The 27,433-nt window shown below is 36.6% G+C and overlaps 1 protein-coding gene across 2 annotated transcripts in view; it reads left to right on the top strand.

Annotated features, from left to right (window-relative positions):
* BANK1 (B cell scaffold protein with ankyrin repeats 1) overlaps positions 1-27,433 on the top strand; it is a 302,011-nt gene that overhangs the window by 234,729 nt on the left and 39,849 nt on the right. For both annotated transcript variants that reach the window (XM_047799517.1, XM_047799518.1), the window contains exons 8-10: positions 14,295-14,373; positions 18,422-18,727; positions 22,385-22,687. In XM_047799517.1, the coding sequence (XP_047655473.1) occupies positions 14,295-14,373; positions 18,422-18,727; positions 22,385-22,687 (688 nt within the window). The remainder of the gene's footprint in view (positions 1-14,294; positions 14,374-18,421; positions 18,728-22,384; positions 22,688-27,433) is intronic.

Below are 27,433 nucleotides of genomic sequence, written 5' to 3'. Positions count from 1 at the left end.
AAATGGTATTATATTGTTGCTAGTTCAGTTCCACAATTTAAATGTAAAATGAAAATACTTGAGAGTATTACGGTGTGTTGCAGTGTATCAAAAATAATATTAAATCCACATACACACATACATAAAATAAGCATTAATACTTTTATCTCTAGTGACTTTTTCACATAAGAACAGTCTCTTCTGAATTGTTACCTGCCTTCAAATTGAAGGTTTGTGGGTAGAAATTTTATTTGCTATCCCACCATGTCTTCATTAATTTATGATTCACCTTTTCTGACTGTTAATCTTTCATGTTTTAAATACTCTGATCAATAGAATTGACTCTTCTAATTCCGTATTTCAAAGCTGGATATTATTCCAGCCATATAAATACCTACTGGGAATAGATTTGCAACAGTATAAGCTTTAAGAATATTTCTATTTAATTTGTCAAAAAAAACACCTATTTTCTGATAGTAATAAACTGAAAGGATCTTTTGCCTCATTTATCAAAGAACGCTTATTATCTAACAACCGAAGAGTATAATCTTTGTGGGAAATTGCTGGGTCTCTAAGTGGTGTTTTATGTTTGCTTCTGGCTTAGGTTTCGGAAACCACTTACTTTTCTGTTTTTAGAGAAATGACATGTCCAACAATTGTGATGATGACAATGCTACTGGGCCCTGATTTTTTTTTTTTTAATATCCATTCGGTTCTCTTTGACCCTCACTCAAATTATCAAAAACTCAGAAAAAAAGAAAAAAAAAGGTGTATTCTTAGTAATAGTCAACATAAATGTAACCCTGGCTACCTCTGCACTAACTCTAAGCTGCCAACTTGGAAACATGAAATTCATCCATTATCTAGTTTTACTCAAATGAAAGCATGTTTTGAAATTTTTTGATTTAACTGGAATGTTAAAAGCACTGTAAAGATTTATGATTTTGACATAGTATTTTGTGTTTCCTCTACACAGGCTTACCTTTTTTTAAACTTATGATTGTGAAACTAAAAATGATTTCAAGATTTTAGAATTGTTAATAGCAAAGCTGTCCAGCAGTGTCTGGTATATGCATTTGTTATTATAAGAATAGAAAATTAGAGTTAAGGTTATGCATGCAGCAGTCATAGGTTCAGGGCTCATCAAAGCCATGTTCTTCAGTCAGTTCTTGACTACTCCCTCACCTTTGTGCTCTGCATCTCATCCATGGCCCATTTCTCCTTCCCTAGTGTTGGTGCGCCCACGAGGAAGCACCCTTCGGAGTTAGCCACTCTCCTCCCTCCCATCATTTTATGCTGAAAGAAGGCAAGCTAGTTTTAATAGTAGTTGAAACAAGTCTTGGTTGTACTATCAATATTGTAAAAATGAATTAAAAATCACGTGGGAACTGAACACCAGAGAATCACGTGAGGGACCCCTCTCCTCAAAACTCTGCTGATCTCCAGCTTTTAGGGTACATTAGGTGTCACAGTCCATGGAAGTGGTGCCTCAGGAGAATTTCAGTCTACAGCTTACACATCCTACCCAGAAGCCCTGCTTAATTTCCATTAGTTTAATTGGCCCATTGTCACATCTGTCTTGTGATTCCTCACACTTGAAAACAGATAAATTTTAAAATCATTGTAAGCTACAGAGACCACTATTTGGAGATTTTTGTTTTGTTTTTGTCTTTAGGGCCACATCCATGGCATATAGAAGTTCCCAGGCTAGGGGTCGAGTCAGATCTACTACAGCTGTTGGCCTACACCACAGCCATGCAGGATTGGAGCTGCATCTGGGCAGCCCCAGCTTCAACATGAAAACTTTCAGTCCTACCCACCACATCCAGTTGTACCCTTGGCTCCAGGCCCATGAAAATGATCCCAGAAAGTGGGACCAGCTGGAATGGGCTGTTTCAGTCTCATCCTATGCCACAGCTTGCAGCAATGCTGGAACCTTCACCCATTGAAGGAGGCCAGGGATTGAACAGGCGCCCTCATGGATACTAGTCAGGTTCTTAAGCCACAACGTGTTAAGCCACAATGTGTTAAGCCACAATGGGAACTCCTATTTTTAGTCTTTACATTCCAGCTTGAAGAAAACTGACCTTTATTTGTTCTTGTAATTGAGTATATATTTTGATGTAAGCATAATTTAGTAATATGAAAAAAATAGGGGAACATAAAAATTCATCCTAAATAAAATTCATCCTATAATAATGACCTTAATGGAGATGCTAGAAATAACAGTTGTTGAGTGCTTTCTATGTGCCAAGCTCTGTACTAAGTACTTGAAATGTGTTTTCTTATTTAATTTTTACAATAATCCTGAGAGCTAAGTTACTTTTAAGCTTATTTTTACATCTAGGGAGACCAAGAGAGAAGAATTTGCTTGAGCTCATGTGAGCTGTAAAGATAATAGTAAGATGTGAATTCCGGTCAGTGAGATGATACATCTGGGCTCAAAATTCTACCCTGTGTAAGCTACATATATTTATAGATGGGATGTTTAATAGTAATATCACTCATCATCATACTGTCATTTGGGGATATTTCCAACCACCACAACTGGAGTAAATAAGCAATGTTGACTCCACTTGTTCTATCAAAATTCATCTTTTCTCCAAGATTCACCCGTTTCATTGATTGGACAGCTTTGCCCTTTGCCTTCTGCATGTGACTTAATTAGTCTCGCTTTTGCTTGCACCATTCTCTTTACAGGGAACATCCACCTATTTCTTCTCCCATCAACTCATTTATAGTTTATTCATCAATTCAAGCACTCATTAGCTGCTAAGATTTACCTCTCAAAAGAATACCTATCCTTCAAATTCTAGCTCTAGTTATTCAAACCTAGAATAATTTCATCTTTCTATCTTCTATTGCACCCTTTAGTCAAACCAAACACTTAAGGGACTATAATTATTTCATATGTTTTATTTTTATTTTCCTCTCTAAATATCCTGGGAACATATTATATGTTATGTATTTTGTATATCTCCAGGAAACTTGCGAGCATTTTGTGTGATGAAAATATTTCATAAATATTGATTGACCAAGGTTAGCAATAGTTCTTCATGCTTGAAAATAGATAGCATATCTAAGCTACATATTAAGAATTGGCCAGGGTTGAGTTTTTGTGTGTTTTAGTAAAGTCACCTGAACCAGAAATTTGTTCCTCTTAAAAAATGGTCTTTGGAGTTCCCGTTATGGTTCAGCGGTTAATGAATCCGACTAGGAACCATGAGGTTGCGGGTTCAATCCCTGACCTTGCTCAGTGGGTTAAGGATCCGGCGTTGCCATGAGCTGTGGTGTAGGTTGCAGACGCAGCTCGGATCCCGCGTTGCTGTGGCCCTGGTGTAGGTCGACGGCTACAGCTCCGATTCGACCCCTAGCCTGGGAACCTCCATATGCCACGGGAACAGCCCTAGAAATGGTAAAAAGACAAAAAAAAAAAAAAAAGGTCTAGTTGAGTTCTGAATACCGTTCTGAAGTTGAGGAAGCTTATTTAAGAATGATTCTCTGTCTCTTACCTTTGAACTTCAATTTGTATGATTATATCCTCCTATCTCTGATATTTTTCTCTTTTACCAAACCCCTTCCTTCTGCTGTCTATTCTCCGTCTGTCTTCATTTCTAAATGTTGGACACAAGTACATGTTTTTTGTTTTCAGTGTATTTTTCAGACATACCTAATACCCAATTAATCATTTTGACTTCATGGCAGACTTGTTTACAAATTGTTTAAATTTTTTAGAAAAGAATATTATAAAATTTGATTGTTTAATTTATAGTTTGATGTTCAGTTGCTTGTATCTAATCATTTTTTGTATGTTTATAATTTAATGTAGACTCTGTACCTAAGTTATTCCACAATTCAGTTCTACCAACATGTTATCATATTTAAGACCTGTTGAGCAAATTAATAGTTTATTTGACCATCATACAATTAACTAATTCTGTTTTCCTAAGTTGGTAAACTTCTTAACTTCATAAAGATGTTGGAAGACTCACCATTTATACTCATGTATGTACTCCAAATATATTTTCAAGTTTTACATGAAGCAATGTAAAGGATATTCCAGATATTGATATTATATCTTGACATCAATCTCTCATCTCAAATTGCATAGAAAAGGTGTTTTTAATCAGTGTACTCATCTTTTTTTATTAAAATATAGTTGATTTACAGTGTTTTTTCAATTTCTGCTGTACAGCAAAGTGATCCAATCACACATAGTTCTCTGTGTGGTACAGTAGGGCCCCATTGTCCATCTACTCCAGATTTAACAGTTTTCATCCAAAAATCCCAAACTCCTTGTCCATCCTACTCCCTTACCACTCCCCCTTGGAACCACAAGTCTGCCCTCCTCAGTCCTGATCTGTTTCAGTTTTGTAGATAGGATCATCTGTGCCATATTTTAGATTCCAGAAATAAGTGATATCATATGGTATTTGTCTTTCTCTTTCTGACGTATTTCACTTAGTATGAGAATCTCTGGTTCCACCCATGTTGCTGCAAATGGCATTAGTTTGTCCTTTTTAATGCCTGAGTAGTATTCCATTGTATGTATGTACTACATCTTCTTAATCCATTCATCTGTCAATGGACATTTGCATTGTTTCCAAGTCTTGGCTATTCTGAATAATGCTGTGATGAACGTAGGGGTGCATGTATTTTTTGAATGAGTGTTTTGTCTGGATAAATGCCCAGGAGTGGGATTGCCTGATCACATGGTAGTTCTATATTTAATTTTCTGAAGTACTTCCATTCTCTTTTCCACAATGGTTGTACCAATTTACATTTCCACCAACAGTGTAAGAAGGAAGGAACCCTTTTCTACATACCCTCTCCAGCATTTGTTGACTTGTTAATGACAGCCATTCTGAGTGGTGTGAAGTGCTACCTATTGTAGTTTTGATTTGCATTTCTCTAAAAATTAGCGATGTTGAGCATTTTTCTATGTGCCTGTTGTGCATCTATATGTCTTCTTTGAAGAAATGTCTATTTAGGTCTTCTGCCCATTTTTCAGTTGGGTTGTTTTGTTGCTATTGTTATTGAGTTGTATGAGTTATTTGTATCTTTTGGAGATGAGGCCCTTGCATCATTTTCTCCCATTCTGTGGGTTGTCTTTTTTTTTTTTTTTAATGGTTTCCTTTGCTATGCAAAAACTTTTGAGTTTATTTAGGTCACATTGTTTATTTTTGTCTTTATTATCATTATTTTATAAGCTGGATCAAACAAGATGTTGCCATGATTTATGTCAAAGAATATGCTGCCTATGTTTTCCTTTAGGAGTTTTATAGTATCTGGCCTTATATTTAGGTCTGTAATTCATTTTGGGTTTATTTTTGTGTATGGTGTCAGAGAATGTTCTAATTTCATTCTTTTACATGTAGTTGTCCAGTTTTCCCAGCACCACTTATTGAAGAGACTGTCTTTCTTCCACTGTATATTCTTGCCTCCTTTGTCATAGATTAGTTAACCAGAGGTGCTTGCATTTATTTCTGGGCTTTCTATCCTGTTCCATTGATCTATATTTCTGTTTTTGTGCCAGTACCATACTGTTTTGATAACTGTAGTTCTGTAGTATTGTCTGAAGTCAGGGAGCCTGATTCCTCTATTTCCGTTTTTCTTTTTCAATATTTCTTTGGGTATTCAGGGTCTTTTGTGTTTTCATACAAATTTTAAAAGGATTGTACACCATGATCAAGTGGAATTTATCCCAAGGATGCAAGGATTCTTCAGTATACACAAATCAATCAGTGTGATAACATCAACAAACTGAAAAATAAAAACCACATGATCCTCTCAATAGATGCAGAAAAAAAGCTTTTGACAAAATTCAACACTGGTTTCTGCTAAACACTCTCCAGAGAGTGGACAAAAAGGTAACCTACCTCAATAATAAAAGCCATACATGAAAAACTCACAGCTAATATCATTTTCAATGCTTAAAAACTGAAAACATTTCCACCAAGATTAAGAACAAAACAAGGATGTCCATTTTAACCACTACTATTCAACATAGTTTTGAAGTCCTAGTCACAGCAATTGGAGAAGAAAAAGATATAAAAGGAATCCAAATTGGAAAAGAATAAGTAAAACTGTCACTGTTTGCAGATATGATACTATACCTAGAAAACCCTAAAGAGTCTACCAGAAAACTGTTAGAACTCATTGACAAATTTGGCAGTGTTGCAGGATACAAAATTAATTCACAGAAATTGATTACATAAACTAACAATGAAAGATCAGAAAGAGAACTCAGAGAAACCACCCCGTTTACCATAGCTCCAAAAAGAATAAAATACCTAGGAATAAACTTACCTAAAGAGACAAAAGACCTATACTCTGAAAACTGTAAGACACTGATGAAATATGTCAAAGACAACACAAACAGATGGAAAGATATATCATACTCTTGGACTGGAAGAGTCAATATTGTCAAAATAGCTGTACTGCCCAAGGCAATCTGCAGATTCAGTGCAATCCCTATCAAATCACCAAGGACATTCTTTACAGTGTACTTATCTTTAAGTGGCAAGAATTATTTGGAGTGTCCTTAAAAAGAGCATTAGAGGTGCTAGAACTGGTAACCAGATACTACTGAGTTGAACAAAAACTTACATGGTCATATTTGACCCCTTTCCTCCATCCTTTTTTACTGATGCTTATAATAACCCATCTCTTGGATATTTAACTTGGCTTTCTCCATTAAGTATTTTCTTTCACTGGTTCTCATTACCCTTCACTTTGTTAAAATCATCCCCTTTCCCTATTACCTACTGTTGCCAGAATTAGTTTTCTAAGATGCAAATAGGATAATGCTACTTCCCACTTCTTAGGAAATAATTACATACTCAAAAGTATTTAAAACTTTATAAAATAAAATCTTAATGCACCACCACAACTTGTCATTCAAATATATCTCTGCATACAACCTAATCGGAACAACTGTGAGCCATTCACCAAGTCTTCCTGCTCTTTCAGTCATGCTCACCCATCAGACAAGAATTTGCTTTCTCCCTTTCTTTACAGATTAAAACCATATATATCCTTTAAGAATCAGCTTGAATACCACCTATTCCAAAATGTTCTTTTCCAATTATCCAATGGAAATTATATATATACACATATGTGTGTGTGTATATATATGTGTATATATATAGTACAATGTGAAATACACAAATGTGAATATGTATGATTCCATACCTCAAGTATTTTATCATTACTGGTAAAATATTGCCAAAAATATTTTGAAATATTTATATATGTTCATATGCATATATTATATAGCTATATTAAAAGCTTGTTTTATTTTGCTTTATCTGTGCCCTTCTCTTCCTCACTAATGGTAAAATATTTGAGGTATGGAATCATACAACATTCATATTTGTATAGCTTACATTGCATAATACAGTATTCTGTGCATGTAGGCTTAGATGTTTCACTTGTAGCTCTGTAGCCTTTACCTGCAATAAATCATCATTCACTGACATCTTTAACTCAGTTTTCGAAAAACAATTCTTAAGCACAGATATCCTGTAACCCTTCCTCACATCATGGTTCCTGAAAGGAAACTCTGTATACATAATGCCTCTCATTCTTTGCTCCCATTTTACTCTTCAAGATTCATTCCAGGATGAATTCACACAATTCTGCTCACCAGCGACACCTGTGACCTTGATTGAAAAATTACATAAGCTGTTTTCAGAGCTTTTCTTTTTTCCACTTGGTTAAGCATATAACATTGTAATGTACTTGAAATACTCTGTGTTAAGCTATAGGGGCTGCTATACCATAAACGGAGTGGCTAATAAACAGCAAACATGTATTTCTCACAATTCCAGAGGCTAGGAAGTACAAGATCATGTGCCAGCAGATTTGATGTCTGGTGAGGGCACTCTTCCTGGTTCATGGATGGCTCTCTACACACTGTGTCATATGGTGGAAGGAATGAGGGATCTTTGTGGGTTCTCTTTCATTAAGGGCCCCACCCTCAAAACCTAATTGCTTTCCCAAAACCTCCACCTCCTAATACCATCATCTTGAGCATTAGGAGTTCAGCATATGAACTTGGAGAGGACACAGACTTTCAGTCAAAAGTACCCCCTCTCCTGATTGTTCTCAGATCTCTCTCTCCAAGTTTTTTCTTTTGCTCATATGATTGTGTTCTTCTAGTATTCTTTGCTGAATCCTAGCCTATAGGCCTCAGAAAATTTCGGAGCAATTGACATGTCCAGGAATCATACTGACAGAGCTATAAAATAAAGACAGTAGAATGGATAAGATAGCCCATTCCGTGAAAAGAGGGACAAGTGTGGAACCCAGGAAAAGCCAATTTATCAAGGGTTGGGCAATGCAGACCATAAACTACATTTAAAAAAGAAACTTGCTTAGAAAAATATCTAAATGTTTATGTCTTTATTGTGACACATGTTTTTAATATTATATCGGTATAGGAACAAGAGAATAAACTAATTATCCACAGGCTCCTTTCAGACTTTGAATTCCATAATTTTTATTTTTTCCATTATAATTGGTTTACAGTGTCCTGTCAGTTTTCTACTGTACAGAAAAGTAACCCAGTCTCACACACACACACACATTCTTTTTCTCACATTATCCTCTATCATGCTCTGTCACAAGTGACTCAGTGTAGTTCCCAGTGCTATTCAGCAGGATCTCACTGCTTATCCACTCCAAATGCAATAGTTTGCATCTATTAACCCCCGATTCCCAGTTCATCCCACTCCCTGCCCCCCTTCTTGACAACCACAAGTCTGTTCTCCACGTCCATGAGCTTCTTTTCTGTGGAAAGGTTCATTTGTGCCATATATTAGATTCCAGATATAAGTGATATCATATGGTATTTTTCTTTCTCTTTCTGATTTACTTCACTTAGTACGATTCCATAATTTTAAATGAAGATAACTGTTTTTTACTTTTACAACTACAGCTTTAACAAAGGAATGGATTTAATTTAATCATTCACATTGTAGTGACAAGATATCCAAATTCAAACCAGGAATATTGTCCAATAAAGTTTGCTAGTACCTCACAAATGTAGCCACAACTATGGTGTATTAGAAACAAACACTATCAAAATAGGGCTAGACTATGGTAAAAGCATCAAGTGCCCAAGCTTGAAGTACACAAGTGTAGTTAGAGCTGCATGATGGACAGAGACAAAGACCAGGAGCTGTCAGCATCAGGACCAGGGCCCAGTGTGTCACTACCTGGGGAGATTGGCTGGAGGGTGGCCTCAAAGTGAGAAGAGAGTTGGGGTGAACACACTGAACTAGTTGAGATCAGAACAGGAGATGAGCCACCTGATGAAGCCAACCCTCCAGAAAGCTAAACACTTTCAGATTTGTTTTCCTAAGTTCGAGCAAATAGGTTTCAATATTCCTGCTGTTTTTCCCCCCCTTTCTGTGAACTTTCAAATGAAACTGTGGCCTGTCCCTGTTGGCACCTGTTCTTTTCACTGCACCAGGTTTTGTTGGTTACAATTAAAAACTTCAATTTCTCATTGTGTAGAATGAGACTTCTAACCTGTGCCCACCTGGTCAAAGTGCCTCTTCAACACTTTATTTATTTATTTATTTTAAACTTTTTTTTTTTGCTAGTTCTTTGGGCCGCTCCCGCAGCATATGGAGGTTCCCAGGCTAGGGGTCTAATTGGAGCTGTAGCCACCGGCCTACGCCAGAGCCACAGCAACGCGGGATCTGAGCCGCGTCTGCAACCTACACCACAGCTCAGGGCAACGCCAGATCGTTAACCCACTGAGCAAGGGCAGGGACCGAACCCTCAACCTCATGGTTCCTAGTCGGATTCGTTAACCACTGCGCCACGACGGGAACTCCTCAACACTTAATTTATTACATTAAGATTCTATCTAAAAAGTAGAGCATATTGGAATTCCCTGGGAATGCAGCAGGTTGGGGATCTGGCATTGTCACTGCTGTGGCTTGGGTTGCAGCTATGGCGCAGGTACAGCCCCTGGAACTTCCACATGCTATGGATGCAGCCAAAAAAAAAAAGAAATAGAGCATATATCCTCAAGTTATTCTAACAAAATTGTGGCCTATAACTAAGGAAAATATCCATCTTTCCCCTCTGCGAGTTTAACCACTCCACATCTATTTTAGTCTAACTCATTCCTCTCCCAATCACAGACAGAGTTCCTATTTAATTTTTACATTCAGGATTCCAATTCCCATTATATGAAAAGAAACTTGCGTGAGAAATTACGTGAATCTTCTTCTAGGCCATGTGCCCAGGTGGCCTAAGGAGCAACAAATTCTCTTGAAAGATGCAATGAGAGCTAAAATATTATGCTCTTACAATATGCCTTTGAAAAAAACTTTTCTATGTTTGCCATCATTCATAGCTTTCATATAACATTGTTCATCCTTAGCATTTAATAGGAAAAACTTTTATCATTTTAATTGGAATATTATTGCAGATTCTGCAGCCTATTGTGTTCATCTTGGGTAACAAATAAAATATTACAATATCAGTGTGTTACTCTACAGAGACATATATATATTTATTTATATATATCTTATTCTACAGACTTTCATATGCTTTAGTGCTGGCAGAATCATTTATAATTAACACCATGGAAGTTGGGCAAGAGTTGGGCTAATTACACTATCTTCAGAATCTCATAAAAAATATTTGGAAACCAACTGCCATGTGAAGATTGTTTTTATTCACTCCCTCAAAATTAGAATATTATGATTAATTTGTACAGTGCTAGATGCCAAAGCCCTTTATACTGCAGTTAGAAAGAAGTTCTTTTATCTTTGACAATGAATGATTTTACTTTTATTAAAAAATGTATGCTACAAGGACTATCTGAGGGCTGGAGTATTACACTGAGTATGTTCAGCTAATAGATTTTATTGTTTAAGCTGGATTTTTCATTTGCACAAGTGGGAATCAAGGCAAGTTTCAAGGTCATTGTTTAATCCAGTCTCCTCACCCAAAAAGCAAATGAGTAAAACTGCCCTTGTTATCTGATTAATTCTTAGTTCTCCATTTCACCTGTAAGGACTGAGTTTATGGTAATGGAATAAATAAAATATCGTATTCTAATTATTTTACTAATTTCCCTTCCTGGTAAAAATGTGATATTTTTGAGAGTGTGAATTGTGTCTCTTTTAAAATATTACCTTAATTACTATCAGGGTATTAGCACACAGTAGGCCTGCATAAATATCTGATTTATGAATTTACAATGAATTTATGAATGAAGTCAGACTCTAGACCCAGATAAAGAAACTTACTAAGAAATTAAACATCTCTGATTCTTACCATTTCTCTTAGCTTATAAATTATAGCAGATTTTTAAAAAATTTTTTATCTTTTTAGGGCCACACCTGCCACAAATGTAAGTTCCCAGGCTAGGGGTCAAACTGGAGTGGTAGCTGCTGGCCTACAGCATAGCAAAGCCAGATCTGAGCTGCACATGCAGCTTTGTAGCAATGCCGGATCCTCGACGCACTGAGTGAGGCCACGGATGGAACCCACAACCTCATGGATATTAGTCTGGTACTTAGCCTGCTGAGCCGCAGTGGGAACTCTCATAATGGTGTTTTCAATAACAAAATCATACTTCACACTTTGATCAGATAGAAAGTTTATCAGATAGCTTATCAGATCAGATAGAAAGTTCTTCATCATAGCAGAGCTTGTAAAGGCACATACTTCAGAAGAAATAAGTTAAATAATGATTGGCTCATTATTGATATTCCCTCATCAAATCAGTGTGGTCAGGAGTTTCTGTTGTTGTGCAGTGGTAACAAACCTGACTAGCATCCGTGAGGATGCAGATTCAATCCCTGGCCTCGATCAGTGGGTTGGGGATCCAGAGTTACTGTGAGTTGTGGTATAGTTTACAGACACAGCTCGTATCCTGTGTTGCTGTGGCTGTGGCATAGGCCGGCAGCTGTAGGTCTGATTGGACCCCCAGCCTGGGAACTTCCATATGCGAGGGTGCGGCCCTAAAAAGAAAAGAAAAAAGAAAAAAATCATTGTGGTCACCATGCTTACTTTAATGTAGATCTACACTTCATTGGATGAAGTTGAAAAGCTAACACATGCAGGTCATATTTTTTTGAGCCCTTACTGTGTGGTAGTTGTGATACACGTTTTCCTTACATTTTCCAATTTTTCCTAGAAAATTGATGGCATAGATATTACTGTCCACATTTTACAATATAGAATATTGAAATTTGGAGTAAAGGTTCTTGCCCATTGTCACAGAGCTAATAAATAAAATAGAACAGAACTGTGATTTGTTCTTAGACTAACTGAAAATACATGCTCTGCCCACTGTACCACACAGCAGAGTATTAAAGTGACTAGGTATCCGACTGCCATTATACCTGTCTTTTAGACCATCTTTAATTTCACCAGTTATTAATATATCACTAAATCCAGCGCATTTTTCCAAAATAAATGTGATTGTGTGACGAACTCCAGTAAGACACAGTTGTTTTTTAGTGCACATATGTCTAAAGATCATTTCATTTCTGAGAAAACTAATACTTTCAACATAGCCTGATTATACAAAATATCAATTTCAGGTAATAGCTATGACAATGCTCAAATCAGTCAAATTTGGCTATTTTTTAAATTTGAAAGCCACTTCCTTCAAGACATTTTTAGGCTTATGTGTTTGTGCAAATGTCATAAAGCTTAAGTTATAACATAAAAATGATTCCATTAGATTTCAACCTCAGCACACACACATACACCTACATACTTGCCCACAGGCTCTTAATTAATGCACACTGATTTTGAACTCATAGTGTCTAGACTTGTAAATAGTATATAGGAAATTTTCACGTAATTCCTGAATTCTTTGAAAACCATTCCTGTTATTCAACTAGTAAAGATTTATTGATATGATTTTAAGACTATTATGGATTTTTAATGTATTCTTGATCCACCTGATGAAACATAGAGGTCAGGCTAATGAAAAACAAAAAAATGGGCATATCAACAATGTAATACCAAAGCATACAACTATCAGTCAACATGCCAATTTCCCTTGTAAAGTTATATGACTTTTCACATTAGTATTTGCTTATGTCCACAAATGAAAAAAAATAATGATTTAAGTAGAAAAAGAAGACGCTTTTGTATCAGGCTTACTATAAAAATATTAGAGATTTTTATTTTCAAGATTCTAGAGAAAATCAAAAACTGTGCTGCTTCTCTGGGTAGGATTAGTTTTTTTTTTTTTTTTTTTTAAAAAAAAAAGCAAATTCCACTGGGCTCCCATTGACCAAAGCGGGTGACAAACCAAACTGATGAAGTCCAATACCCATCACACCAAGACTGTTATAAATTTAATAATGCTTTAATAAGGATGCTTCTAATTTTTAAAGGGACATTCAAGATACAGAGCAAATGGCCTAATCATTTCAATCAATTTTATTAACAAAAGCATAAATCATTGGAATAATTGCGTGGAGTTCATGATAACTAAATGTGACCTATGTTAATGCAACCAAGCTCCATCTCTTTCTCTACATACAGAACTGTCACTGCTGTTACTTAGCTTTCTCTACAAGCGCTAATGTGTTCCACTACTTTAGACCCCATGTTTCCTTCAGAGAATATAAATAAAGCCTTAGCAATTCCAGAGAGAACAGGTTTCTGTACCTCCTCAGTAATTCTCCCTTCTAAGTGTAGTAGAACTGACTTCAAAAAAAAACAAACATAAATTCGCTTAGTTTCCTTCTTCTTTTTATAGATGGCAAATGTATGTATTTGTACATCAACTGCACTTCAGTAAAAAAAATAAAATAATTGGATTTACAGAATTGGAAAAAAAAGGTGGAAAACAAACGCCTTTGCAGTCTTACTGTCTTTCACTGTAGTGTAGCCCTTGATATGATTAAGAATATTGTTTGCACAGCTAAAGATACAGACGTTTTCAAAGGCAGCAAAGCTCATGGTTTTAAAAAGAAATGGTTGTGTTCATTTTTATTCAGGAGTTATTTGTTGCAAAAGTTTCATAACTATTGCTGTGAATCTTGATTGCAAAAAGTTCCATTTTAAAATCTATTTATTGTTTATTGTAACTGTTCTATTGGTCCAGTTACACTTTTAATACTATGTGCCATCGAAAGAAACTATAGATGGCTCAGGTATAAAGCTAAGATGTGTAATATAATCAAAGTATTTAAATTAAAACTTTAAAACGAATTCTTATTTTCACAGGTATTAACTTTCTATTCGGTATATGTAAACAAGATGTAGGTTTATTAGGATTAATATATATTATTGAAAATCATACTCATTTTTTTTTTCAGATCCAAGAAGTTGGAGGAGATGATGAGCAGGAAAGTGATTATGAAGAGGATTTTATCTCCTTTTGTACACGTTCTCCCAGTAAGTATTCCTGTATGTTACATCTATACATAGCATCTGTATTAAAGTATATATAACTGGTAAAGAAAAATCGAAGAGAGAATGGCAAAGAACAGAGGGCATAGAAAGATAGTTAATGAACTGAATGACTTTTAGTGTACTATCTGGTAGAGATATTACTGCACTGTCTTGCTAACTTAAAAACTTATAAATTCAGTGCTTAATAATCGAACACCAGTAGTTTTTCCTACCCAAAGAGAATACAAAAGTCAGGTTGCTGTAAATATCCTATTTGACAGCTATATTTTTTCAGTTTTTTTTTTTTTAACAAAATCACATCCTTTTCAGACATTAGTTTTCTCAGCTAGGAAATAAGTTTGTACTAAGACTCTCTAAGATCCCCTTTGGCTGAAATAGAATGTAACTCTATATCCTCGTAACTGAAGACTAACTCAAGAGTTTTCCTCCGTATACCTAACTCGACCCATCGTGCCAGATTCCACTGGCCTACAACAGCTTGTTCACCATCTTCACCTGTAAGTCTGATAGGCATTTCCAACCACTGTCAAATCTCAAAACTCTAATTCCTGCCGCTCCCAAACCTGCTCCACCTATCTCAGTAAATGAAGACTCCTTTCTTGTTCGACTTAGTCCAAAAACTTGGCGTCACCCTTGGCTTCTTACTTTCTCTCCTACCCTCTGTCCAGTCCGTCACATAGTACTGTGGACTCTGCTTTCACCATAGCCAGTGTCCAGCCATTCCTCACCCTTTCACTGTTACTCCTTCCAGTCCACGCTGTCATCAGCTCTTCCCTGGATTATTGCGGTAGCAAAGGGGCTCTCAGTGGAGCACAATTTTCTACCCCCTGTCAATGAATGGATACTTCTGTTGTTTTTTTCATGGTTTGAGAAAGGATTTTTGCTAGAAATAGGGCTAAGTGTCCTATGATGCACAGGACATGCCTCAAGAAACACAGGATTATCTTATCCAAATGCCAATAGCTGGCTGTTAAAAAACCCTGCAATAGCTGCCTCCCAATTTGCCCCTAATATTCTGTGCTTCATAAAGGAAGTAATTGCTTTTTTTTTTTTTTTGTCTTTTTGGTATTTCTTGGGCCGATCCCACGGCATATGGAGGTTCCCAGGCTAGGGGTCGAATTGGAGCTGTAGCCACTGGCCTACGCCAGAGCCACAGCAACGCGGGATCCGAGATGCGTCTGCAACCTACATCACAGCTCACGGCAATGCCGGATCGTTAACCCACTGAGCAAGGGCAGGGATCGAACCCGCAACCTCATGGTTCCTAGTCAGATTCGTTAACCACTGCGCCACGACGGGAACTCCAGTAATCGCTTTTTGTTCCAAGTTCTACAGTTTCTTCTCATTGTACTATCATCACTTGTAAGGCTCTAAATAATCTTTATGGTCCCACCTCTGACCACTCTCTGGCTTGTTCACAGCTGCAGTGACCCCTCACACATCAAGCATGCTCTTGTCCCAGGTCATCTGCACTTTGGACAGTTCACAGTTGATGCTCAACTGCATATAATTGACCATCAATTTTTCAAATGATGGGTTGCCTGCAAATCAAATAAAATTAAACACAATGCCTTAACTAGCATACTTTGGCAAAAATCAGTAAACTCTTTAAATGTTATTGTAGAACACAAAACAATGCTAAATATTAATACATGATGCCTTGTTTTAAAGTTATATGTTTTATTATAAATTTTAATGACTTAATGATTTATTATAATTTGTAATGATAATGAAAGTAATAAAGGTCATCACTGATAATGACCATATATTCAGTATGACATTTCATTCTCAGAAGTGCTACCAATAATAAAACATTATTTCAATTATTTGTACAGAACAACCTCATTTCTGCAGACACCTTGGACCTGGGACTGTCTCATATATGAAACTCTGTGTGACTGGACCTAGGCCTCTGGCTTTTATGTTGGGGAAAGGGTGAAGCATAGAATACCCTGTCAGCATAGTTCCATTGCTATCTTCATTTCTATGAAGCTTGCTAAAACCTGCCGACCCATTACACCTGACTCTTCAAGGATGTCTTCCAGGTTTGGGCACAGTGGACAAGGAACAAGGAGTCTCTGTTGCTTAGACAGTGTTTGCATAAAACATAAACACTGAATACATAAACATAAAGGTGGCTATAAGTAATTGCCTATAGTGTGAAGATAATTTCAAGCTGATGATCAGTTTGCATAGACAGAAATAGAGAAGTCTCTTGGCTAGCCTGAGCAGTGATTTCTTTTCACCCACTCCATCATCATTTCTAGTGACTGTTTTATGTTTTCAGGTTGGGTTTGAGATTAGAGGCAGAAAGATGAATGAGATCTGTGCAGAGATCTGTGTAAGAATGAAAGGCGGTCTGCTCTGCCCAAGCTGGTAATTAAAGCACCTTAGTTTGCGGTTCTAATACTGGCAACTGGACCTTTCTTCTTTCTCATATGAAAAAAAAAAAAAAAAGAGGAAGCAAAAGTAAAATTCATGTAGAAATATGCAGTACTATAATGGGCATGATTTTCCCACATGACTCATTTTTCTCCCATTGCTGAAAGATGTCTATCTATAGTGTTCATTTAAAAAAGAAATCCCTTTCTCTGTACTCTGTCATTTGCCTTCTTTAGCTAGATTTTAGTTTAGCAACACTTTAAAACAATAATTATTTGCTTTTCTCTTGTACTTATAACAGCAGGTCACATATTCCCTCCAATATAGAGAGTCCAAAATTCATTTAAAATTTTTGTGAATGCTTTATTTAGAGCAGGATTTCTACAAAGAAAATATAAACAAAAAGGTTTTGAGATTTAAAGTTGTGTTATAATTTTTTCTTTCTATTTTCTTCCTGAGTAGTTAGAGAAGAGTTACTGAGTATAGTGTAAACACAGGTAATGAAAGCATGACGCTTAGAATGGAGGAAATATGACTGAATCATTTAATTAAGTTTTCGGGTAGAATAGGTTTTTTTTGGTGAGAGACCTGAGCCTTAAAAATATTTACCTACCAGAGTTCCCATTGTGGCTCAGCAGTAACAGACCTGACTACTATCCATGAGGATGCAGGTTTGATCCCTGGCCTCCTTCAGTGGGTTAAGGGTTCAGCGTTGCTGTGAGGTGTGGTGTAGGCCCCGGCTGTAACTCCGATTCAATCCCTGGCCTAGAAACCTCCATATGGTGCAGGTTTGGCCCTAAAAAGCAAAAAAAAAATTACCTACTATTGGTGACTTAGATGCCTTCTCCTTCAAAAATTATTAACACTTTTCTCAAGTGATATTTTCAAGAATTAAGATGTCATCTGGTGATAAATATATAACAATAGCTAAATAAGCATCACAGGAGTTCCCGTCATGGCGCAGTGGTTAACGAATCCGACTAGGAACCATGAGGTTGCGGGTTCGGTCCCTGCCCTTGCTCAGTGGGTTAACGATCTGGCGTTGCCATGAGCTGTGGTGTAGGTTGCAGACGCGGCTCGGATCCTGCGTTGCTGTGGCTTTGGCGTAGGCCAGCGGCTACAGCTCCGATTCGACCCCTAGCCCGGGAACCTCCATATGCCGCGGGAGCAGCCCTAGAAATGGCAAAAAGACAAAAAAAAAAGCATCACAGGCTCATTTTTTACCAGCAAGTTAAGATTTTTGTTCCTTGTCTCTACCTTTTCCATCACTTACTTATTACATATTAGGTTACTTACATTGTTTTCTAAGAAAAATATGGTAATGCAGTCATATAGTGAATCTGCTCAAACAATAACTCTAGAGGATCAGAATATTATTATCTAGGTAATGTCGGAATGTCACATATTATTGTATGTATGAGTGTGTCATATACTGAGGTGGCAAGATACAATGGAGCTTTCATTTGGCAAATAGTTTAAAGGCCCAAGAATGATCATTCACCAAAATTATGCATTTGTCAGCTTTCCCCTATATCAGATCATCAAAGTTTTGATTAATAGTACCAGCACTTCTGTACAAAATTACAAAATATGAAATACCTCCAGATGGTGTATTTAAATGAAATCGTACAATCCTTGTCATAAACAGGCATACAGAACCCAGCTCTCCATCAGGAAAGCCAACAGACATACAGGCAGAGGGCAGAAGGAGGTGCGGAAGTGAAAGAAACGGCAGAGGAAGAAACAGAGCAGGACTCTGGCTCGGAGGCCCGGCCCACCCCAGAAGAGGCTGACAGTGAGAGCGAGGACCAGTATGACGACTTGTATGTGTTCATCCCTGGAGACAACCCGGAAGATAATTCACAAGAGGCCCTCATGAGCAGACCACCTCTCCCCCCGCCGCGACCTGCAGCTACTGCCTTCCAACTGGAAAAACCTCACTTCACATTACAAGGCAAGTTTATGGTTAAAGCAACAACTACAAAACTTTGACAGACTCACACAGCATGTGCAGTGGTAAAGCTATACAGAGATCACCTTTAAAACCCTGAGAAACTTTCCTCCTATTTTTTTAACAACTAGGACTTGAAATCAGATAAGATATACCTACCACTAATTCCTTCCTCCCTCCCTCCTTCCTTCCTCCCATTTCTCCTTCCTTCTTTCTTCTCTGTCTCTCCCCCACCCTCATCCTCTTCTTCCTCTCCCTCTCTCTTTTGTCTATTTTCTTCCAGGAAAAAAAAAAAAAAAAAAAAAAAAGCCTCATTACAAAGCTTTCAGTAAGTAAAGAGAACTTGGAAGGAGTCTTTAGTTCTTCACATAAAACAAACCTCAAGCATCATGTGGAAAAGTAAATGACAACTTTGCTTTTTAAAAATACTCTTAGTTTTCTGGCCAAAGAGAAAGGCTAATGTGTTACAGATTTGAGAATGACCTTGGGCACTTCTCTCAGTTGGTAGCTGCGGAGGGGGCAAGTGGTAGAGGGTTTATCACACAATGCATTGAGACCAAAGTCTACAAACACTCTCTGTCTTGCTAAAATGGCACTGATAGCATTTGTGCCCTGAGACAGGAATTAAAGTTGTGCCGTGGGGGGGGCGATGGGGTGGGGGTGGAGAGCTGGGAGCATCAGAAGAAGCTTCCATATTAAGCTTATGTGCCTGGAATGTTCAACAGCCTGACTGCCATGTTGGCTCCTGCAGGCACTAATTACCACCCACTGTATTGATCACTATTTTATGTCTACTTTCCAAATTTATAAAATGTTCTTACAAAGAAAATTTAATAAGAAGGATGAAAGAAATGTCTACTGTTAAAACCCCATTGGTCACTATACTTTAGTTGTCAAGTCCTAGAAGGATATAAAGTCTATAAACACTGGTGTAAAAAGTGAATTTTGAAGCCAGGAAATTTAGCACTTGTGTCCTTGAAAACCTTATCTCTATTAAGTTTCCAGTTGACCAACCCAATCCTTTACTAAGATTATGTACCATATTTAGAGATAGAAAGTAGGGGAAAATTAATGGGTACTTCTCTGATTCATTCACTCATTCAACAAACATTTATTGAGTACCTACCTGCTTTATGCCAAGCTCTTACAGTCTGTTGAGACAGATCAAGGAAGTAGGTGTATCAATACTGGGAGTAGGGGAGACATATAGATTAGTAGTGCACTGACAACAAAATTCTAGTATATTTTTCTCACCTTTATAGATGTGAATAATTTTATATAATTATTACAATTAATTGTTAAGAAAGCAAAGTTTCAGCAGGTCAAAGCTCTTTAAGGAGGTAATAATAAATCACATTTTTTTTCTAACAGATTTCCGTATATGGTATGTTGGTTAGGAGGTCTAAAATTACTCCACAGAGAATGATTTTCACTAGATGTCTGGGACCAGAAGTATAATATTGGCTATTGTATGTTCTGAAAAGCACCAGATACAAGAAGCAAAATAATGCAAAAAATATTCCTTTTATTTAAAAATTGTACTTTTACATTTTCAATGCAGTATTACTTTGAATATAATTTTATAGGGCTGATATCAAAAGTAAATGGAAAATAAATAGAAAGTAAAATGCCAATATTTTGTTTTGAATTCTTTAAGTCTTCATAAGTAAGGCTGGAAGCTACCACTTACTTATTGCCAGAGACTTTGTATGGGCTCTTTGATGACTTCTGCTAGTGATACTTTCAGGAACTGTTCTTTAGTGTACCTTCCATATGCCTTCCATTTACTGAACCCTAAGCATCAAATTCCTCATGATAGCTTTATGGACATATTCATTGGAGAAAACAATAACACATATTCATTGGAGAAAACAACACTTTTCAGTTTATAAAGAGCACCCTGTCTCTTTATCTTCACAACATTCTTGCAAGGCAACAATCATATGATCCCCTTTGACTTAGAACCAAGACCCTAGTGTCTGTCAACAAAAAGTGTCAAATACTTCCATGAACAGGTTCCTGGGCTTTTAGAATTCTTATCTTTGTTACAGATTTCTTCCCAATTATTTCAAAAATTGGAATTTTAAGAGTGATATATTTTCATCTTTATCTACTAATGCACCACCTAAGTTGAGAAAACATAGGTCCAACTCCAACATAAAAACCGTAAACTGATACACTGGGAACTGAAATGTACAATGTATTATTTCTAGTGCAAGCCCAACTTTAGAAAGAGTTGGGAAAGGAGGTGGGTGGAGAAACAAAGGGAGTTAACAGCTCAGGAAATTGGTTCATAAAAGTAAGATAGTTGACACATTCCGCTAAAAATGAAACGCTATGCAAGTGTTTCCCACACACTTAATCTGGTTTCACCTAAGATGCTGTCAGTGAAACAAGTCATGAAGTCAAAAATCTCAAAATCATATGATTCATAGGAGAAAAGGCAAGTCGTGGTGATTTTAAAGTTAGTGCGAGGCATGTTGGCATTCATACTTCCTGGGTTAAACTAATTGAAACAGGCTGCGACTCCATTTCATCTGGGAGGTAATCTCGGACTCTCCTCAGATCTCTCCCCATGAGCAGTTGCTCCTTATAATAATATCCTTTTTATTCCGGACCAACTGCTTGTCATTCTCCTTACCACCTAAGTTTTTCTGCTAAAATATCCATTAAATGAACTAAAATGCTTTGGTCAAATTCTTACCAAAGAGAAAGGAGACTAGTTCAAGAGCATGGACCTCTCAGAACAGCACAGAAAAGCAATGATTTTTCAGTTCATGATGGAAATCCTTTCCATTTTTATTGTTTTCATTAATACTTTAAGGAAAACACCTGTCAAAAGGTCTCATTTTTTAAAAAATTTCTCATGGATCTGGCAGAAAGAATCATCAGAATTCTCTTCAACTTATTCATTGACAACAGTATACAATATCTTTGTCTTCTACATAAACTGCTGCTGGAATATTTGAATAAATATTCTTATAAAAACATGTAAAGATTTTACTGAATATGAAAGCCATAAAAGACCATTTATTATTTTCGTGTGAATTAATCTTTAAGCCATGGATTGTCCACGCCATCTTTTATGTCATGAACCCTACTTTCAGTGTCCTTTATCAAAGAATGAGGTTCATATTGGCTTATAAAAATCAGGAGTTGGAGTTTTGAAGGTCTTTTTGTCATAGCCAGAGTGAGACTTAATCTAAGAAGCCAAATAATGACACTTTCGGCTACTCCCCTCTGTCATTTTCAGAGAAACTGAATTTTAGGCAAAATACCTAGTTCAATCCCTATAAAAGAAAAAAAGACTTCAAAAATTTAAAATGTGAGAATAGTATGCTTGAAAAACACAAAGTTTCAAAGCATTTGGAATGAGGCTTAGTTTTATAATTTGATTTCCTAGAATTAATTCATTTGTAAAGTATGTGGAAAATATTTATATGCTTATTTATATGTTTTCAAAGCAATCCACTCCTTTAACAAACTTTTTCCAACACGTTAACAACTACAAACTGCAGGAGAATAGTTCACCTTTCTCTTTTTGGAATTTATAGGATAATAGATACAGTACTTGGGGGAGGTTCAATCACGTGACAGATGGACACCAATAATATTGCATAAAACATAAGCATAACCACCATCTAAATATTTCATACGCAGGGAAAATATTGGCAGGCCAAATGGAAAGAAGTCAAAGTTGGTGTGATTCTAGTGCAAGATTCGAAGCAGGAAGTGAACCCAAAGGAGAAGAAGAAAAAGAAAATGAAAAGGATCAGGAAGAGGAAGAAGACCCATATACTTTTGCTGAGATTGATGACAGTGAATATGACATGATCCTGGCCAATACGAGTATCAAGAAAAAAACCGAAAGTCGTTCTTTTATTATGAACAGACCTCCTGCCCCGACACCTCGACCCACAAATATTCCTGCCAAAGAGGAAACTACACCTTATATAGCACAAGGTAATGTGTTTTGTTGTTGCTGTTAAGTGTGTGTGTGTGTGTGTTGGGTGTTTTGTCTTTTTTGGGTGGGATCTAAAATCTCAAAGATGAAAAGCGTCTTTTCAAGTCATTGGTAAATGACTCGAAACACACAAACCATGTTATGTGTAGAGCAATGCTGTTTCATGCTTCTTCCATAATTCTGCAAGAGGGAAGCCCAACTCCTCTGAATAATGTGCAGCACAAGAAAAGAAGATAGGTACTTTACATCTTTGCCCCTAATTTTATTTAAGATAGCTTAAAAAACCTGAACAGTTTTGAATACTAGGATCTTAGCTATGCAAACCCATTTGCTCTGCTCATTGCACTTCACTTCAGTGATTAAGACGTACATCATCCCCGATAGAATTTCTGCTTCCTTTTAGGCTGCAACTCTCTTTTCTCATTCTCTACTCAGTTAAATCTAAATTTAAAAACAAAAACAAAACTAACAAATCCCTAGAGCTTTTTTCTATGTATAGCCCCAGCAGGATGTACTGACTTTGCTGTTATTTCCTAGCCCCCTTGTATCCTCTGCTTTAGTGCACTCCATGAGTCCATAGTGTCTAAGACATGGCTTTTATTCATCAGTGTATCACATGCACATGCACTGAGTGCCTTTTGGGGGATATGATACCATCCTAGGAATTAGAATGTAATAAAATAATGTCTCCATCCTTGATGGATTCTAGGTGATAGCCCTGCAAATAAATATACAGTATAATTTGATGCCTTATTAGAGATTTTTGAACAAAATGTTTAAGATCAAATGAAATGTTTGGGTGATAACTAAAGTTCAGAGGCAATGTATTATACATTCAAATAATCTAAACCAAGTACCCAAACAGAACATTTAAATATATACCACAAATCCACTCCATATACTTAATACATTCAAAAAAAAAAAAAAAAAAACCACTCCATTGCTTAAGCAACATGTATAGAGTGATTTGTGTAAGAAAATTTAACAAGTTTTTTTAACCAGTATTCTATATACCTACTTAACAGTGATTTACTCCTAATAATGTTCAAGAAACTATTAAAAATAGAAAAAATAACAAATTAATAAAGGTTTCAGCTAAATTAAAATGTCAGCTGGAACAATTATCTAGATTCTGAGGGCCAGGAAAAAGCTCTAATTAGAAATTCTTGGATTCTGTCATGGTTCTAGAATTTTACAATCAGCTCTCCATATTTCTGAGTTCTACATCTGAGAATCCAACCAACTGCACATTGAAAATATTCAATAAAAGCAAATTCCAGAAAGTACCACAAAGCAAAGCTTGAATTTCCCACCAGGGCAACTACTTACGTGGCCTTTATATTGTAATTATGACTATTCACATAGCATTTACATTGTGTTAGGTATTATAAGTAATCTAGAGATGATTTGCAGTATACAGGAGAATGTGCATAGGTTATATGCAGATACAGTACCATTTTATAAAAGAGACCTGAGCATCTGCAGATTTGGATATGGGGGTGTGGTCCTGAAGCCAATTCCCTGAGGATACCAAGGGCCAGCTGTACCAGCTCTTTGACCAGGTCGCTAAATCCCAGTAAGTATTTTTTGAAGAGAGAAGAGAAATACATAGCTCAAAGAATTTTGTTACACTCTAAAAATGTTTGAAGTGGTACATCCTCTTCTGTATCCCAATCCTTAGAGAGTTCTCAAGACAAGTACAGACTCCCACATTGTGTTGCTCTACTTTTTACCATCTTCTCATCCTTCTATCAGCTGTCATATTCTTGTCTTTTATGAGTTCTTTCATTTTTTCTATTTGTTCTTTTTTTATACCATTCTTTTCTCTTTCTTTAGCTGTGTAATTCAATATCTGTGTCATGGCTTTTGCTTCATGCTTTGTTTTGATTTGAGTCTTTAAATTTCTGTAATTTTTATTTTTCTTTAGTTCTCATATTGTCTCTGTTTTCTCTGTTTGTTGTTTGATCTGGAATGTTTGATACCTCCATTAAATTTCTGATTAGTCTCAGTTATACTTTCATGTTTAAGAATGAAGCACCAAAAACCTGAATGAAAACTCTCATTTGCTAACTTGTGGACTACACTTTAGGGTAATGAGGTAACTACCTTTTTCACTGAATTACCCCAGAGTGTTAAAGTAGATCTAGTCTATGTTTTTCAATTTTTCTTGAATGAATGTCAGCTAAACTCCAATCTACATTTATATATCTGGTTGCCAGCACTCTGAGATGCAAATGTGAGAAGAAGACTGGGAAATTTCACCATTCAGAATGAACAATTTAACTTGCTCTCCCTGCGTTCAGTCCAGTGTATATAACTCCTTCCACTCACTGTGCCTTGTGTGCCTCAGAACTACTTCTCCTATTCAGTTTCTCTAAGAATAAATCCTCCATCATAGATGATTTCCTCACTTCATTGGAGAAGGAATTAGGGAGAATGATGCTTTAGACTGTCAGCCAATCCCCAAGTTAAGTAAGAAAAATGAAATCATTTTCCTCCTCATTCATATTTTTATTAATTACAGAGCTTTATTGAGTACCAAATGATGAAGTCTGTAATATTAATTATATAAATCTCCTTTATAAAAGTGGTACACTTTGTCATTATACACTTTATACACATATACATACATAAAATTTCTTGAGTTTCTAAGAAATTTTAAAGACTATTTATGTCACCTACTCATCCCAAGCCCAACATTCTTCAACATTTATAAGAAATCTTTAATTCAATTACACATTCTAATTTGTTCTCACAACATTTGTGTGATATACAGACAAGAACCTGTGTTGTGTGATTTTTTTGTTTTGTTTTGTTTCTGTTTTGCACTTAAGTATCTAAAGCAGGCATGGTTATTTTCCCCATATCCCAAATCAGTAGCAAAAACTGAACTGTAAATGAGGTCACCAAAGTCCCTTTCCATTATTTCTTCCTTTCCTTCCCTGGAATATACTTGCTTGCCTCTTCCTTTTGTGCTATTGATTGCTTATCATTCTGTTCTCACATTAGGAAAACATTACCTCATCAGTGAATTCTTTCTTGGTGTTCTTTGCATTTCACAGAGTAAACATCTTTCATCATGCATCCCTTCTCTTTTTTTTTTTTTTTTGAGCTAAGGCAAATCTATTAAATAGAATATCCACCTTTTCCCAGAAATCCATCCATTCAATTAAAGAACATTAATTTGCCCCAATTCTTTCCAGAGCACAGAAGTGGTAGCAGAATGTTGGTACATCCAAGGTGTGTTAATGTAGCCAGAAAAGAAGGATGTGGAGTAGGGGGTGGAAGAAGAATACAGGATGCAGAATCCCAATGTACTATTTCAGAAACTCAAGAAAGTACTAGCAAAGCAACAAGGCAGATAAACCAGAGTGATACAGGAAAATCATATCGGCATTTGTGAGCTAATAGAATATATGTATATTGGTTTGTACCTCCAGTTCCTGGCACAGAGCTCCTGAACCCCTTGTAATTTCCTGGGTGATAGAAGTGGTTTTGTTATAATGAGGTGACTCTGATCGGGCTCCTGGATGACTTCTGGATGAGAGCTGGTACAGGAAAGTCCAGACAGTGATTAGAAGCTTGGAGTTTTCAGCCCTACTCCCATTTCTTGGGAAAGGAGAAGGGCTGAAAATGAAGTTAATGATTAAGCATACCTATGTGAGGAAGCCTCCTTAAAATCTTGATATTAGGGATTTCAAAGAGCTTCCAGGTTGGCAAACACATCCACACAGGGAGGGTGACACACCCAACTCCATGGGGACAGATCTCCTGCACTGGGGACCTTCTCAGACTTCACCCCATACATTGTTTCATCTGGCTGTTCATCTGTATCCTGGATCATATTCTTTAATAAACTGGGAAACATAAGTGTTTCCCTGAGTTCTGTGAGCTGTTCTAGCAAATTAATTGAACCTGAGGAAGGAGTTGTGAAAATCTCCAATTTGTGATGAAATCAAACGGAGGTTGTGGGTGGCCTTGAAATCTACCACTTGGCAAAGGCATTTGAAGGAGAGTGAAGCAGGCTTCTGGGACTGAGCTCTTACTCTGTGTGGTCTGACACTATGTCCAGGTAGATAGTCTCAGAATTGAATTAAATTGAGTTAAATTGTAAACCATCCAAATGGTGTTGTAGGATTGCTTGGTGGGAGAAAACCCACACACATTTGGTGTTCAGCAGTATCTGAAATGAAGGCTTGTGAGGGTGAGAGTACAGGAGATACATAGAAAAGAAAGGTATGGGAGGAAGAGTGGTTTTCCCGATACTGCTTTGTGGGGAATATTCAGATTCAGCTGATACTATGTAAGCAAATACCTTCATATATCTGAGATTCAATTTCCTCATTGTAAAAGTTGGGAATGGAAATAATATCTACTTTGAGGGTGGTTGTAATCTTTAAGTGAGAAAATTAACATTTACCCAGTACAATATTTGGGTTGTGGTATATACTCAATAGACAACAATTAAAAGCAATTCTTCTTTGTCCTTCCTTAGTTTCTGGGCAGACAATGACTTTGATAAACTAATGTGAAATTCTAGAGAAAGTGTGTGCTTCCTGTATTCTGGAGAGTTAGTAGTCAAGGAGGCTATTAGAGATTAAATAGGGGTACAGGACAGGATATCCTTTCCTCCAAAGGAACAAGTTGGCTTAACTCCTTATAATAATAATTATTAGGTAACTTTCATGACAATATTTAATTCATGCAATAATCCTGCATAGTTGACATTAATAGACTCAGTTTAG

This window comes from Phacochoerus africanus, chromosome 10 (assembly GCF_016906955.1).
Source record: "Phacochoerus africanus isolate WHEZ1 chromosome 10, ROS_Pafr_v1, whole genome shotgun sequence".
NCBI lineage: Eukaryota > Metazoa > Chordata > Mammalia > Artiodactyla > Suidae > Phacochoerus > Phacochoerus africanus.
The sequence above is the reverse complement of the archived record's forward strand: the minus strand, read 5'-3'. Positions and strand labels throughout refer to the sequence as shown.